The 13,913-nt window shown below is 53.9% G+C and overlaps 1 protein-coding gene across 1 annotated transcript; it reads left to right on the top strand.

Annotated features, from left to right (window-relative positions):
• The first annotated feature begins 1,807 nt into the window (after positions 1 to 1,807).
• LOC144952503 (bone morphogenetic protein 2-like) lies at positions 1,808 to 11,885 on the top strand. The gene is made up of 5 exons (XM_078882949.1): positions 1,808 to 2,054; positions 5,291 to 5,502; positions 8,385 to 8,510; positions 9,656 to 9,893; positions 10,726 to 11,885. Exons 1-5 carry the CDS (start codon positions 1,808 to 1,810, stop codon positions 11,256 to 11,258), a joined length of 1,356 nt encoding a protein of 451 aa, XP_078739075.1. The 3' UTR covers positions 11,259 to 11,885.
• The last annotated feature ends 2,028 nt before the right edge of the window (positions 11,886 to 13,913 follow it).

Below are 13,913 nucleotides of genomic sequence, written 5' to 3'. Positions count from 1 at the left end.
ACACGACCAAGGGAGGGGGAAGCCTCCGTTGTTTGTCTTCCTCTTTACAGAGAATTATATCGGAGTTCCTTCTCAGCCCCCACGCAAACACGAGCCGGTGGACTGTGCACACACACACACGCACACGCGCGCACGTGTGTGTGTGTGTGTTCACACGTGATGTGTGTGTGTGTGTTCACACACACGTGTGTGTATGTATATATAGAGGCTTACCGAGGCCACGGGTATAAACGTGGACAGATCCAGCATCAACCTCGACCACCACCACCACGACCACGACTGACTGACTGATCAGACCCCCAAGGCTTATTTGACGCGGGCATCACAGAGGCTTGCAAGCTCCCCCAACTCACCACAGACTGATACACATACTCACATACATACACTCTCACACACTCGCACAGACTAACATACAACGCACTCGTATTCTTACACATTCTACATATAAATACTGGGACAGACCCAGCGGTAGTTCCATGTGTGTGCCCTGAACCAGCGAATACACTCTCGTGCCCAGGTAGGGCACCCGGCATCCTGCAACACGCCACAAGCGGCAATCGTCTGGGGGGGGGGCACGAAGTATCGTAGTGCACGCAGATACCTGGTGAGAGATTAGAGCGGGGAGAGAGAGGTGCTCACACAGACACAGAGACACACACACAGAGAGAGACACAGAGACAGACACAGAGACACACACACAGAGACACACACACAGAGACACACACAGAAACACACACAGAGACACGGAAACACACACAGAGACACGGAGACACACACAGACACAGAGACAGACACAGAGACACACACAGAGACAGACACAGAGACACACACAGACACAAAGAGAGAGACATACAGACACAGAGAGACTCACACACAGACACACACAGAGAGACATACAGACACACACAGACACAGATACACACACACACCCACAGCTACACACAGACACACACACCCACATCCACACACAGACACAGATACTCACACACAGACACACACAGCCACACACACAGACACACACAGCCACACACACCCACAGCCACACACAGAGACAGCCACAGCCACACACACACACCCACAGCCACACACAGACACAGAGCCACACACAGACACACACACAGAGACACACACAGACAGAGAGGGGAGCAGGTCTCCAAGACTCCTCGCCATGAGAGTCGCCACCACCACCGTCACCACCACCGCCATCTCAGCCCTAGCGGCGCTCCTCACAACTGCGCTGTGCGTGGCCGCGCTGCCACGTGGGGTGGTGGTGGTGGACAACAACACCACCACCACCACCAACCACCACCACAAGCAGCACCACCAACCAGCAGCAGCAGCCACCACCACCAACCACCACCACCACCACAAGCAGCACCACCAAGCAGCAGCAGCAGCAGCGCTAGCAGCCACCACCAACACCAACAACAACCACAAGCAGCACCACCAAGCAGCAGCAGCGCTAGCAGCCACCACCAACACCACCACCAACAACAACAACCAGCACCACCTGCTCGACCACCAGCACCTCTTCCAACTCAAACAAGTCAATGACGACGAGACAGTTCGACAACGCCACGATGACGAGCCTCCAGCAGCAGAACATCAACAACATCACCAACAACATCATCAACATCATCATCAACATCATCAACAACAACAACATCAACAACAGCATCAGCAGCGTCATCGCCATCAACATCGTCATCATCTGAACGAATCGCACGTGGCGGAGATGGAGGAGGCGGTGGAGATGGAGGATGAAAATGATGATGATGATGATGATTCGAGGCGAGACGCCGACGAGATGAAGACGGAGGCGCTGCGGAGACTCCGAGAGCTGTTCGGCCTCGAGCGGGGAGAGGTCGCCGAGGAAAGTGGAGGAGGTGGTGGAGGTGGTGGAGGTGGTGGAGGTGGTGGAGGTCGCGACTCCACGTCCACCCGGCCACCCCAGTTCATGGTGGACCTCTACGAGGCTGTGTCCGGGGAGGGCGGCGTGAGCCGGGAGCCCGGTTTGCTTGCCGGCAACGTCGTGCGGAGCTTCCTCACCAGAGGTGAGTTGTGGTGGTGAGGAGTGGTGGTGAGGAGGAGTGGTGGTGGTGAGTGGTGGTGGTGAGTGGTGGTGGTGAGTGGTGGTGGTGAGTGGTAGTGGTGGTGGTGAGTGGTGGTGGTGAGTGGTGGTGATGGTGAGTGGTGGTGAGTTGTGGTGGTGAGGAGTGGTGGTGAGGAGGAGTGGTGGTGAGTGGTGGTGGTGAGTGGTGGTGGTGAGTGGTGGTGGTGAGTGGTGGTGAGAAGGAGTGGTGGTGGTGAGTGGGAGTGAGTGGTGAGTTGGGGTTGAGTGGTGATTGGTGGTGTTGAGTGGTGGTGGTGAGTAGTGGTGGTGGTGAGTGGTGGTGATGGTGAGTGGCAGTGAGTGGTGAGTGGTGGTGGTGGTGGTGAGTGGTGGTGGTGAGTGGTAGTGGTGGTGAGTGGTGGTGGTGAGTGGTGGTGGTGGTGAGTGGTGGTGGTGGTGGTGAGTGGTAGTGGTGAGCGGTGGTGAGCGGTGGTGAGTGGTGGTGGTGAGTGGTGGTGGTGAGACACAGATGAAGAGAGAGAGGTGGTGTTCAGTGATGACAGTCCGCTAAAGGCTTCCTAGGGGACTTCTGTCTTTGTGTGTCAGTACGTGCACCGGTCCTGGGCCTCCCCTAGGTCGACTCAGCCTCAAATTAGTACCTGACGTACTGGGAAGACAAAGGTGGCCGGGCGTGGTGCTGGCCACCCACCCCCTCGTGTGCCACAGTGCCGGTAGCCTTCATAGGTTACTGCTCGCTAACAGCACTTGCCCCTACAGTCTGTTGAGGCTACACGGGGGATCTTTGTCTTTGTGTACGTAGTGTATAATGTATGTGTGTCGTGTGTGTGTAGCATGTGTGTAGTGTGTGTGTAGCATGTGTGTAGTATGTATGTAGCGTTTAGTATGTGTTTATATTGTATGGGGCCGTCCATATATGACGTCACGCACCTAGGCGGGGGGGAGGGGGGTCAGACATTTATGACGATGTGTGACGAGGGGGGGGAGGGAGGGATTTGACAAATGTGACGTCACATCAAAATGCGCAACTTTAAATAAATGTTAATTAAATAGAATTGTTATAACAACACAAATTTTGATTAATTTTCATTATTAACTGTTTGATTGTTTAAATTTACTAAGGTCATCTTTGATTTATTCCAAGATGAAGTAACATTTTGCTTCTTCATGGGAGAATGGAGAAGCAAACATTTTATAAAAATTTTTAATGATTGTTATTAATCATTTTGATTCTAATGATTCTACCAGGGCTTTTCATTCTGTGGAATGAATATGTGATTGCTAAAATTGTACTCTCCATTTTGCTTCGTTCTACTACAAAGTTTCAAGTAATTTTTTAATAGTTATAATTACACCATTGGAACCTCATTTGCCAGTAAAAAATATGATAATTGTTTTTTTACCCTTCTATCTGGCAACAAAACTGACACCTTTTTTACGAGGTTCCAATGGTGTCAATGCTTACCCCGAGCTCTCATACTCTGATGGTGCGTTGTCTTTGAGTTGTGCGCCTTTTGGCGTCATCTGGTCCAACACCATGTGAGACTAGGCTCTAAGGAAAGCTGTCTCGAGTGTGGACCAATCAACTTCAAGGACAGTGCACATACATTATCAGAGTTATGTTTTTTTTGCATTATGACTGCAGGTATTGTGGTCTATGCAAACATGACTCCTTGTAAAAAAGGTGTCAGTTTTGTTGCCAGATAGAAGGGTAAAAAACCAATTATCATAGTTATAATTACCTTTACTATTTTATAATTATGAGAGAATTTAAATGTAATATTCTGAACACCTGCAGTTTTAGTTAGACGTTGAATATTTTCAAGTGAATTTTATGCTAAATTTCAGCTTTCCAACCCATCCTTTATAATAAAAGTCTTATCTTACAACATCAGAGTGCAGCGCCACATTAAATACGCACTACAATGACAATGGTACTGCTAGGAACCTCCTGGTTACACCAGCCCACAGGGGATTATTGTGTCCGTCCGTCGTGCAGGGAGGGGGCTGGATAGGGAGGGAGGGGCTGGGTGGGGAGGGTGGGGCTAGGTGGGGAGGGGCTGGTCACCCCGTGGTGCCCTTATAAAACTCAACGTTTCACCTACTCACGCCGGCTTGTGCCCGCCCTCACAGTCAGCCATATTTGCGGAATACACCACGCCGCCGTTGACCCTGGCCATTGACCGAGCAACCCAACGTTCCTACCACACACGGCCACTCAGTCAATGGATTTGCGTCACGTCAATGTAACGTGGTGCCAATTCTAGATTTGAAGCTTTCGTGACTGCAAGGATTCATATTCTTAGGATTTTTCGGTAAAGTCATGTAGGTAAAAAAATTAAAATTAATAAAAGTATAATAAAAATAAAATAAAAATCACGACGTTTCGGAGGCAACACAAGCTTCCGTCTTCAGGTGGAACCGTCACAGCACGATAGCTGCATCAAGTAAAGAGAAATTCAGGGGCCTGCCTTGGCTCCTCCCACCCTCAACCAGTATATACACAAGGACTGTTTCCTTGGAATTTCTCTCACTTGATACAGCTATCGTGCTGTGACGGTTCCACCTGAAGACGGACGCTTGTGTTGCCTCCGAAACGTCGTGTTTTTTATTTTATTTTTATTTAACTTTATTCATTTTAATTTTTTACCTACATGGTGACTTTACCGAAAACCTTAGAATACGTGCTGCCAATTCCTTGCGGCTAGCACAGCACGCACGCCGACGACGTTCGCAATCCACGTAACCGTCGACAATTCACCCCGGCAATCACAACGATGACGACGTCCTGGTACCCGATACCCGTACCCTACCCGATACCCGTACCCTACATGATACCCGTACCCTACCCGATACCCGTACCCTACCCGATACCCGTATCCTACCCGATACCCGTACCCTACCCGATACCCGTACCCTACCCGATACCCGGCTACCCGTAACCGGCGGGGTACGGGTAGCCGTTTGCGACCCTGGTGCGGCCGGGTACGGGTACAGGTAAGGAATCAAAACCCGATTTAAAGCTTTCGTGACTGCAGGGAAATAATCTTGGTCACGAAAGAACCAAGAATCAAAACCCGTTTGCGACCCTGGTGCGGCCGGGTACGGGTAAGGAATAAAAACCCGTTTGCGACCTCTGCCGCAGAGTTGCGGACATGATCCCCGTCCTCATCCCCGCTCGTGTGCGTGTCTCTCTCCTCGCGTCTCCGCGCTCGCCAGCGGAGTCCGAGCGCTCGCTCTTCGTGTTCGACGTGGCTCGGGTGGCACGTGCCGAGCGCGTGCTCTCGGCCGAGTTGCACGTGTTCCGCACGCGTCACGGGCAGTCACGTGGTGTGGTGGGGGTGGCGCCACCTGGTGGCAGCGGTGGGGAACACGCGGGCGGCTCCTACTCGCACTCGTCGCCGCGGAGACACCAACAGCACTACTGCCAGGTGACTCACTCAGTAATACACTCACTCACTAAGTAATACACTCACTAATACACTCACTCACTAATACACTCACTAATACACTCACTCACTAAGTAATACACTCACTAATACACTCACTCACTCACTAATACACTCACTAATACACTCACTCACTACTGCCAGGTGACGGTCACTCACTCATACACTCACTAATACACGCACTCACTAATACACCCACTCACTAATACACTCACTACTGCCAGGTAACGCTCAGTCACTCACTAATACACTCACTCACTCACTAATACACTCACTCACTAACTAATACACTCACTCACTCATACACTGACTCATACACTCACTCACTAACTAATACACTCACTCACTCATACACTCACTCACTAACTAATACACTCACACACTAATACACTCACTCACTAATACACTCACTCACTAACTAATACACTCACTCACTCATACACTCAATCACTCACTAATACACTCACTCACTCATACACTCAATCACTCACTAATACACTCACTCACTAACTAATACACTCACTAATACACTCACTCACTAATACACTCACTCACTAATACACTCACTCACTAATACACTCACTCACTAATACACTCACTCACTACTGCCAGGTAACACGCACTAACTAACTAATACACTCACTAACTAATACACTAACTCACTAATTAATACACTCACTCACTCATACACTCACTCACTAACTAATACACTCACACACTAATACACTCACTCACTAATACACTCACTCACTAACTAATACACTCACTCACTCATACACTCAATCACTCACTAATACACTCACTCACTAATACACTCACTCACTAATACACTCACTCACTAATACACTCACTCACTAATACACTCACTCACTAATACACTCACTCACTACTGCCAGGTAACACTCACTAACTAACTAATACACTCACTCACTAACTAATACACTAACTCACTAATGAATACACTCACTCATACACTCACTCGCTCACTAATACACTCACTACTGCCAGGTAACACTCACTAACTAACTAACACACTCACTCACTAACTAATAGACTAACTCACTAATGAATACACTCACTCACTAATACACTCACTCACTAATACACTCACTCACTAATACACTCACTCACTACTGCCAGGTAACACCCACTAACTAACTAATACACTCACTCACTAACTAATACACTAACTCACTAATGAATACACTCATACACTCACTCGCTCACTAATACACTCACTCACTACTGCCAGGTAACACTCACTAACTAACTAATACACTCACTCACTAACTAATACACTAACTCACTAATGAATACACTCATACACTCACTCGCTCACTAATACACTCACTACTGCCAGGTAACACTCACTCACTCATACACTCACTCACTCATACACTCACTCACTAATACACTCACTCACTAATACACTCACTCACTACTGCCAGGTAACACTCACTCACTAACTAATACGCTCACTCACTAACTAATACACTAACTCACTAATGAATACACTCATACACTCACTCGCTCACTAATACACTCACTCACTACTGCCAGGTAACACTCACTCACTAACTAATACACTCACTCACTAACTAATACACTAACTCACTAATGAATACACTCATACACTCACTCGCTCACTAATACACTCACTACTGCCAGGTAACACTCACTCACTCATACACTCACTCACTCATACACTCACTCACTAATACACTCACTCACTAATACACTCACTCACTAATACACTAACTCACTAATACACTCACTCACTAATACACTCACTCACTAACTAATACACTCACTCACTCATACACTCAATCACTCACTAATACACTCACTCACTAATACACTCACTCACTAATACACTCACTCACTAATACACTCACTCACTAATACACTCACTCACTAATACACTCACTCACTACTGCCAGGTAACACTCACTAACTAACTAATACACTCACTCACTAACTAATACACTAACTCACTAATGAATACACTCACTCATACACTCACTCGCTCACTAATACACTCACTACTGCCAGGTAACACTCACTAACTAACTAACACACTCACTCACTAACTAATAGACTAACTCACTAATGAATACACTCACTCACTAATACACTCACTCACTAATACACTCACTCACTAATACACTCACTCACTACTGCCAGGTAACACCCACTAACTAACTAATACACTCACTCACTAACTAATACACTAACTCACTAATGAATACACTCATACACTCACTCGCTCACTAATACACTCACTCACTACTGCCAGGTAACACTCACTAACTAACTAATACACTCACTCACTAACTAATACACTAACTCACTAATGAATACACTCATACACTCACTCGCTCACTAATACACTCACTACTGCCAGGTAACACTCACTCACTCATACACTCACTCACTCATACACTCACTCACTAATACACTCACTCACTAATACACTCACTCACTACTGCCAGGTAACACTCACTCACTAACTAATACGCTCACTCACTAACTAATACACTAACTCACTAATGAATACACTCATACACTCACTCGCTCACTAATACACTCACTCACTACTGCCAGGTAACACTCACTCACTAACTAATACACTCACTCACTAACTAATACACTAACTCACTAATGAATACACTCATACACTCACTCGCTCACTAATACACTCACTACTGCCAGGTAACACTCACTCACTCATACACTCACTCACTCATACACTCACTCACTAATACACTCACTCACTAATACACTCACTCACTAATACACTAACTCACTAATACACTCACTCACTAACACGCTCACTCTGTGCTCCCCACCCTGCTCCCCGCCAGGTGAACGTGTTTGCGCTGCACGGTGCACCTCCCGTCCAGGGGCACACCGCGAGCGGCCGCCTCGTGGCCTCGCGCCTCGTGTCTGTGTACGGGGCCACGTGGGAGGTGTTCACGGTGACTCGCGCGGTGAGTACCCACCCCCCCCACCCTCCCTCTTGGCACAGGCCCACGCACAGGCCCACGCACAGGCACACCCACAGGCCCACGCACAGGCCCACGCACAGGCCCATGCACAGGCACACCCACAGGCCCACCCACAGGCCCACGCACAGGCCCACGCACAGGCCCACGCACAGGTCCACCCACAGGCCCACGCACAGGCCCACCCACAGGCCCACACACAGGCTCACCCACAGGCCCACCCACAGGCACACCCACAGGCCCACGCACAGGCCCACGCACAGGCCCACGCACAGGCCCACGCACAGGCCCACGCACAGGTCCACCCACAGGCCCACGCACAGGCCCACCCACAGGCCCACACACAGGCTCACCCACAGGCCCACCCACAGGCCCACGCACAGGCCCACGCACAGGTCCACCCACAGGCCCACGCACAGGTCCACGCACAGGCCCACCCACAGGCCCACGCACAGGCCCACGCACAGGTCCACCCACAGGCCCACGCACAGGCCCACGCACAGGCCCACACACAGGTCCACGCACAGGCCCACCTACAGGCCCACGCACAGGCCCACGCACAGGCCCACGCACTGGCCCGCCCACAGGCCCACCCACAGACCCACGCAAAGGCCTACCCACAGGCACACCCACAGGCCCACACGCAGGCCCACACGCAGGCCCACACACAGGCCCACGCACAGGGCCACGCACAGGCCCACGCACAGGCCCACCCACAGGCCCACGCACAGGCCCACACACAGGTCCACCCACAGGCCCACGCAGAGGCCTGCCCACAGGCCCACCCACAGACCCACGCAAAGGCCTACCCACAGGCACACCCACAGGCCCACACACAGGCCCACACACAGGCCCACACACAGGCCCACACACAGGGCCACACACAGGTCCACGCACAGGCCCACACACAGGCCCACACACAGGCCCACACACAAGCTCGCCCACAGGCCCACCCACAGCCCCACCCACAGGCCCACCCACAGGTCCACACACAGGCCCACACACAGGCCCATGCACAGGCCCACGCACAGGCCCACGCACAGGCCCACCCACAGGTCTTTAGGTAGCTCAGACGGCGATTCTCACTCTCACCACCAACGTGACCCCCCCGCCCTCTTCGACCCCGGCAGGTCCAGTCCTGGGTGTCGGATCGCAGCTCCAACCACGGCCTGCTGGTCACGGTGGACAACCTGTCCCACGGCCACGCCGAGCGGGGGGACGGGCCGGCGGGCCGCCCCCCGTGGCCCGACCGAGGGGACACCCTGAAGTTCGTGAGCGGCAAGGACCGGCAGGCCGGCAGGGAGCCGATGCTCGTAGTGTTCTCGGACGACGGCCGCAGGTCGGCGTTCGGCCGCAACCCCGGCCACGGTGAGCGAGAGGCGGAGGAGGTGGAGGAGGTGGTGGTGGTTGGAGGAGGAGGAGGAGGCGGAGGAGGTGGTGGTGGTGGTTGGAGGAGGAGGAGGTTAGAGGAGGAGGGGGTGATGGTTGGAGGAGGTGGTTAGAGGTGGAGGAGGAGGAGGAGGAGGAGGTGGTTAGAGGAGGAGGTGGTGGTGGTGGTGGTGGTGATTGGAGGAGGAGGTTGGAGGAGGAGGAGGAGGGGGTGATGGTTGGAGGAGGTGGTGGTGGTGGTGGTGGTGGTTGGAGGGGGAGGTGGTTGGAGGAGGAGGTGGTGGTGGTGATTGGAGGAGGAGGTTGGAGGAGGAAGAGGAGGGGGTGATGGTGGTGGTGGTTGGAGGAGGTGGTTGGAGGAGGAGGAGGTGATGGTTAGAAGAGGAGGTGGTGGTGATGGTTGGAGGGGGAGGTGGTTGGAGGAGGAGGTGTTAGAGGTGTGGGTGGTGGTGGAGGAGGTGATCATTGGATGAGGAGGGGATTAGAGGAGGAGGAGGTGGTTGGAGGAGGAGGTGGTGGTGGTGGTTGGAGGAGGTGGTTAGAGGAGGAGGGGTGGAAGAGGTGATGGTTGGAGGAGGTGGTGGTGGTTGGAGGAGGAGAAGGTTAGAGGAGGAGGAGGTGGTGGTGGTTGGAGGAAGAGGTTGTTGGAGGAGGTGATGGTGGTGTAGAGTAGGTGGTGGTGTAGAGTAGGTGGTGGTGTAGAGTAGCTGGTGCTGCTGTAGAGTAGGTGGCGATGGCTGACGACATGACAGTAACGGTGGAGCTAGAGCAAGTTAGTGACGTTGCACGCCGTCGTTGTCCACCCTCTCAGACTACGAGCTCCCGGGCGACGCCGACGCCGCCGACGCCCTCCGCCGCCTCTCGCGGGCCCGCCGCAACCTCCCCAAGCCATCCACCTCCTCAACCTCCTCCTCCTCGTCGTCCTCGGGCGACTCGCCCGCCAGACCGCAGGCGCCGAAGCCGCCGCCGGCGTCGTCATCGTCGTCGTCGTCGGAAGGTTCCGGGCCTTGCCGGCGTCACCCGATGTACGTCGACTTCCAGGAGGTTGGCTGGTCCGGCTGGGTCATCTCCCCGCGCGGCTACAACGCCTACTCCTGTGCCGGAGCGTGCCCCTTCCCGCTGGGCCACGCCCTGCGGCCTACCAACCACGCGACGGTGCAGAGCGTCGTGCGGGCCCTGCGGCCTGCGGCTGTGGCGGGCGGTGGCCGAGGGTCGTCGGTGCGAGCGCCGTGCTGCGTCCCGGACGAGCTCTACTCCATCAACCTGCTCTACTACGACGAGGCGGGCAACGTCGTGCTCAAGCAGTACGACGACATGGTGGCCGTCAGCTGCGGCTGCCACTGACGGGCCGACGACGACGCGGCGGCGGCGGTGGCGGTTGTTGTTGTTGATGTTTTCTTTTGCTTCTCTTTTTCGCCACTTCCTCGTCGTCGTCGTTGTTGTTGTCGTTGTTGTCGTTGTTGTCGTTGTTGTTGTTGCTGCAACCCGGTGACCGCATTGGAACGACGACGACGACGACAACGAACCTCAACAGGTTACCGTTCTTTTTTGCTGCTCGCCGAGCAGAAACGTCTCGAGCGGTTGCCGTGATGACCGATGGGTCCGCCGCTGCCGCCACGCGGTTACCCCGAAGCGGTTGCCGTGACGACCGATGGATTCCACCGCTGCCACCACACGGTTACCCCGAAGCGGTTGCCGCGACGACCGATGGGTTCCACCGCTGCCACCACACGGTTACCCCGCTCGCCCTCTCGCTCTCGGAGAGAGAGTGTGTGGGCTCGGAGAGAGGGAGCACTTTGAGAGGGAGGACTTTGCGAGGGAGGACTTTGAGAGAGAGGACGACTCGGAGAGAAGAGAGAAGAGAGAGAGGACTCTGGGAGCGAGGACTTGGAGATGCGAAGAGGAGGAACCACAGACGCCGAGTGTGGAGCCAGCAGCCGGCAGCAGCAGGAGCCACGCGGCGCGGAAGGCCCCCCCCCCCAGCCCCCCCCCAGCCCCCCCCAGCCCCCCCTCCAGCCCCCCCCCCCAGCCCCCCCCCAGCCCCCCCCCCCAGCCCCCCCCCCCAGGGCCCCCCCGCCGGCACGGGCGACATTGCCCCAATGCGTTATGTGCACTTGGATATGCGTAACGACTCCTGTACAATAGTGACGATTATAATGTATATATAGCGTGAGTAAATCACGCGCTCGAGGGCCGACGGCCTCGGTTTTCCCAGGGGAGAGATGCTGCTGCTGCTGCTGACGTATCGTTGGGGGCAGGAACGGTGAGAGGAGACTGGAGAACAGGTCCCTGCGGGGTGGGCTGGTAGGAACGAACAAATGAATGGCTATAATAAAATGAAATGGCGGGGGTACGATACGAAGGGAGAGTTTTAGGCCTAGTTCTAGGCTTTAGGCCTAGCTGTAGGCTTTAGGCCGCTGTGAGTTAATTTTTAATTTAAATGTTTTAATTAAAAACTATCTCAGGGAATTATAAGGGAATGTTACACTTGTTTAGCCAGGAAAGCCTCACTGAGTCTGAAGGTTTTTGTAGGGTCCTGCCAAGTGTTTGCAGTAGGGGGCGATGTTGCTCCACCTAATCGGACATCGGACGGACGGACGATATAATCTATTGTAGGCGGTTCACTTCGTTCCTACCAGTAAAAGCCCCCCCTAAACCTCGCCACGACGGATAGGTTCCAAATGCGTGCGTGTGTGTGTGCGCACACGCGCGCGTCTGTGAATGCGCGCGTGTGTGTGTGCACGCGCGCGTCTGTAAATGTGCGTGTGTGTGCACGCGCGCGTGCGCGCGTCTGTAAATGCGTGTGTGTGTGCGCGCGTGTGTGTGCGCACATGCGCGCGTCTGTAAATGTGTGTGTGTGTGTGCGTGCGTGTGTGCGCACATACGCGCGTCTGTAAATGCGTGTGTGTGCGCGCACGCACGCATCTGTAAATGCGTGTGTGTGTGTGCGCGTCTGTAAATGCGTGTGTGTGTGTGTGCGCGTCTGTAAATGTGTGTGTGTGTGTGCGCGCACGCGCGCGTCTGTAAATGCGTGTGTGTATGTGCGCGTCTGTAAATGCGTGTGTGTGTGTGCGCACGCACGCATCTGTAAATGCGTGTGTGTGTGTGCGCGTCTGTAAATGCGTGTGTGTGTGCGCGCACGCGCGCGTCTGTAAATGCGTGTGTGTGTGTGCGCGTCTGTAAATGCGTGTGTGTGTGTGTGCGCGTCTGTAAATGTGTGTGTGTGTGTGCGCACGCGCGCGTCTGTAAATGTGTGTGTGTGTGCGCGCGCGCGTCTGTAAATGTGTGTGTGTGTGCGCGCGCGCGTCTGTAAATGCGTGTGTGTGTGCGCGCGTCTGTAAATGTGTGTGTGTGTGCGCGCGCGCGTCTGTAAATGTGTGTGTGTGTGCGCGCGTCTGTAAATGTGTGTGTGTGTGCGCGCACGCGCGCGTCTGTAAATGTGTGTGTGTGTGCGCGCACGCGCGCGTCTGTAAATGTGTGTGTGTGTGTGCGCGTCTGTAAATGTGTGTGTGTGTGCGCGCACGCGCGCGTCTGTAAATGTGTGTGTGTGTGCGCGCACGCGCGCGTCTGTAAATGTGTGTGTGTGTGCGCGCACGCGCGCGTCTGTAAATGTGTGTGTGTGTGCGCGCACGCGCGCGTCTGTAAATGTGTGTGTGTGTGTGCGCGTCTGTAAATGTGTGTGTGTGTGCGCACACGCGCGCGTCTGTAAATGCGCGTGTGTGTGTTCGCACGTAAGCCTTGCGTCGCGCTTTGCTGTAGGGTCTCGTGCGAGTTCTGTGCGTGCCTCAATGCAAGTCCGACGATTGCAGTGTACGGGGGGGGGGGGTGGTGGGTGGGTGGGTCTCATCTGCGTGAGCCTTGTAACGATTCAGCACGCGAATTTGCGCGGCCGTCCACCACTCGGCACCCATCGTCGCCGTGCGTCTGCGCGAGCGAAAATAAAGTGGAGTCCGTGACGCCACTCGCAAGCGTGCACCCCCCCTGCCTGCCTCCTTCCCG

The sequence above is a fragment of the Lampetra fluviatilis genome, chromosome 68 (genome assembly GCF_964198595.1).
Source record: "Lampetra fluviatilis chromosome 68, kcLamFluv1.1, whole genome shotgun sequence".
In the NCBI taxonomy this organism is placed as follows: Eukaryota; Metazoa; Chordata; class Hyperoartia; order Petromyzontiformes; family Petromyzontidae; genus Lampetra; species Lampetra fluviatilis.
The sequence above is the reverse complement of the archived record's forward strand: the minus strand, read 5'-3'. Positions and strand labels throughout refer to the sequence as shown.

Excerpts from the sequence above, each read along its gene's own strand:
- LOC144952503 (XM_078882949.1), top strand. The coding sequence starts at position 1,808 with ATGAAGACGGAGGCGCTGCGGAGACTCCGAGAGCTGTTCGGCCTCGAG. Across the intron at positions 5,503-8,384 it reads ACCAACAGCACTACTGCCAG|GTGAACGTGTTTGCGCTGCA; the intron begins GTGACTCACTCA and ends GCTCCCCGCCAG. Across the intron at positions 8,511-9,655 it reads TGTTCACGGTGACTCGCGCG|GTCCAGTCCTGGGTGTCGGA; the intron begins GTGAGTACCCAC and ends CGACCCCGGCAG.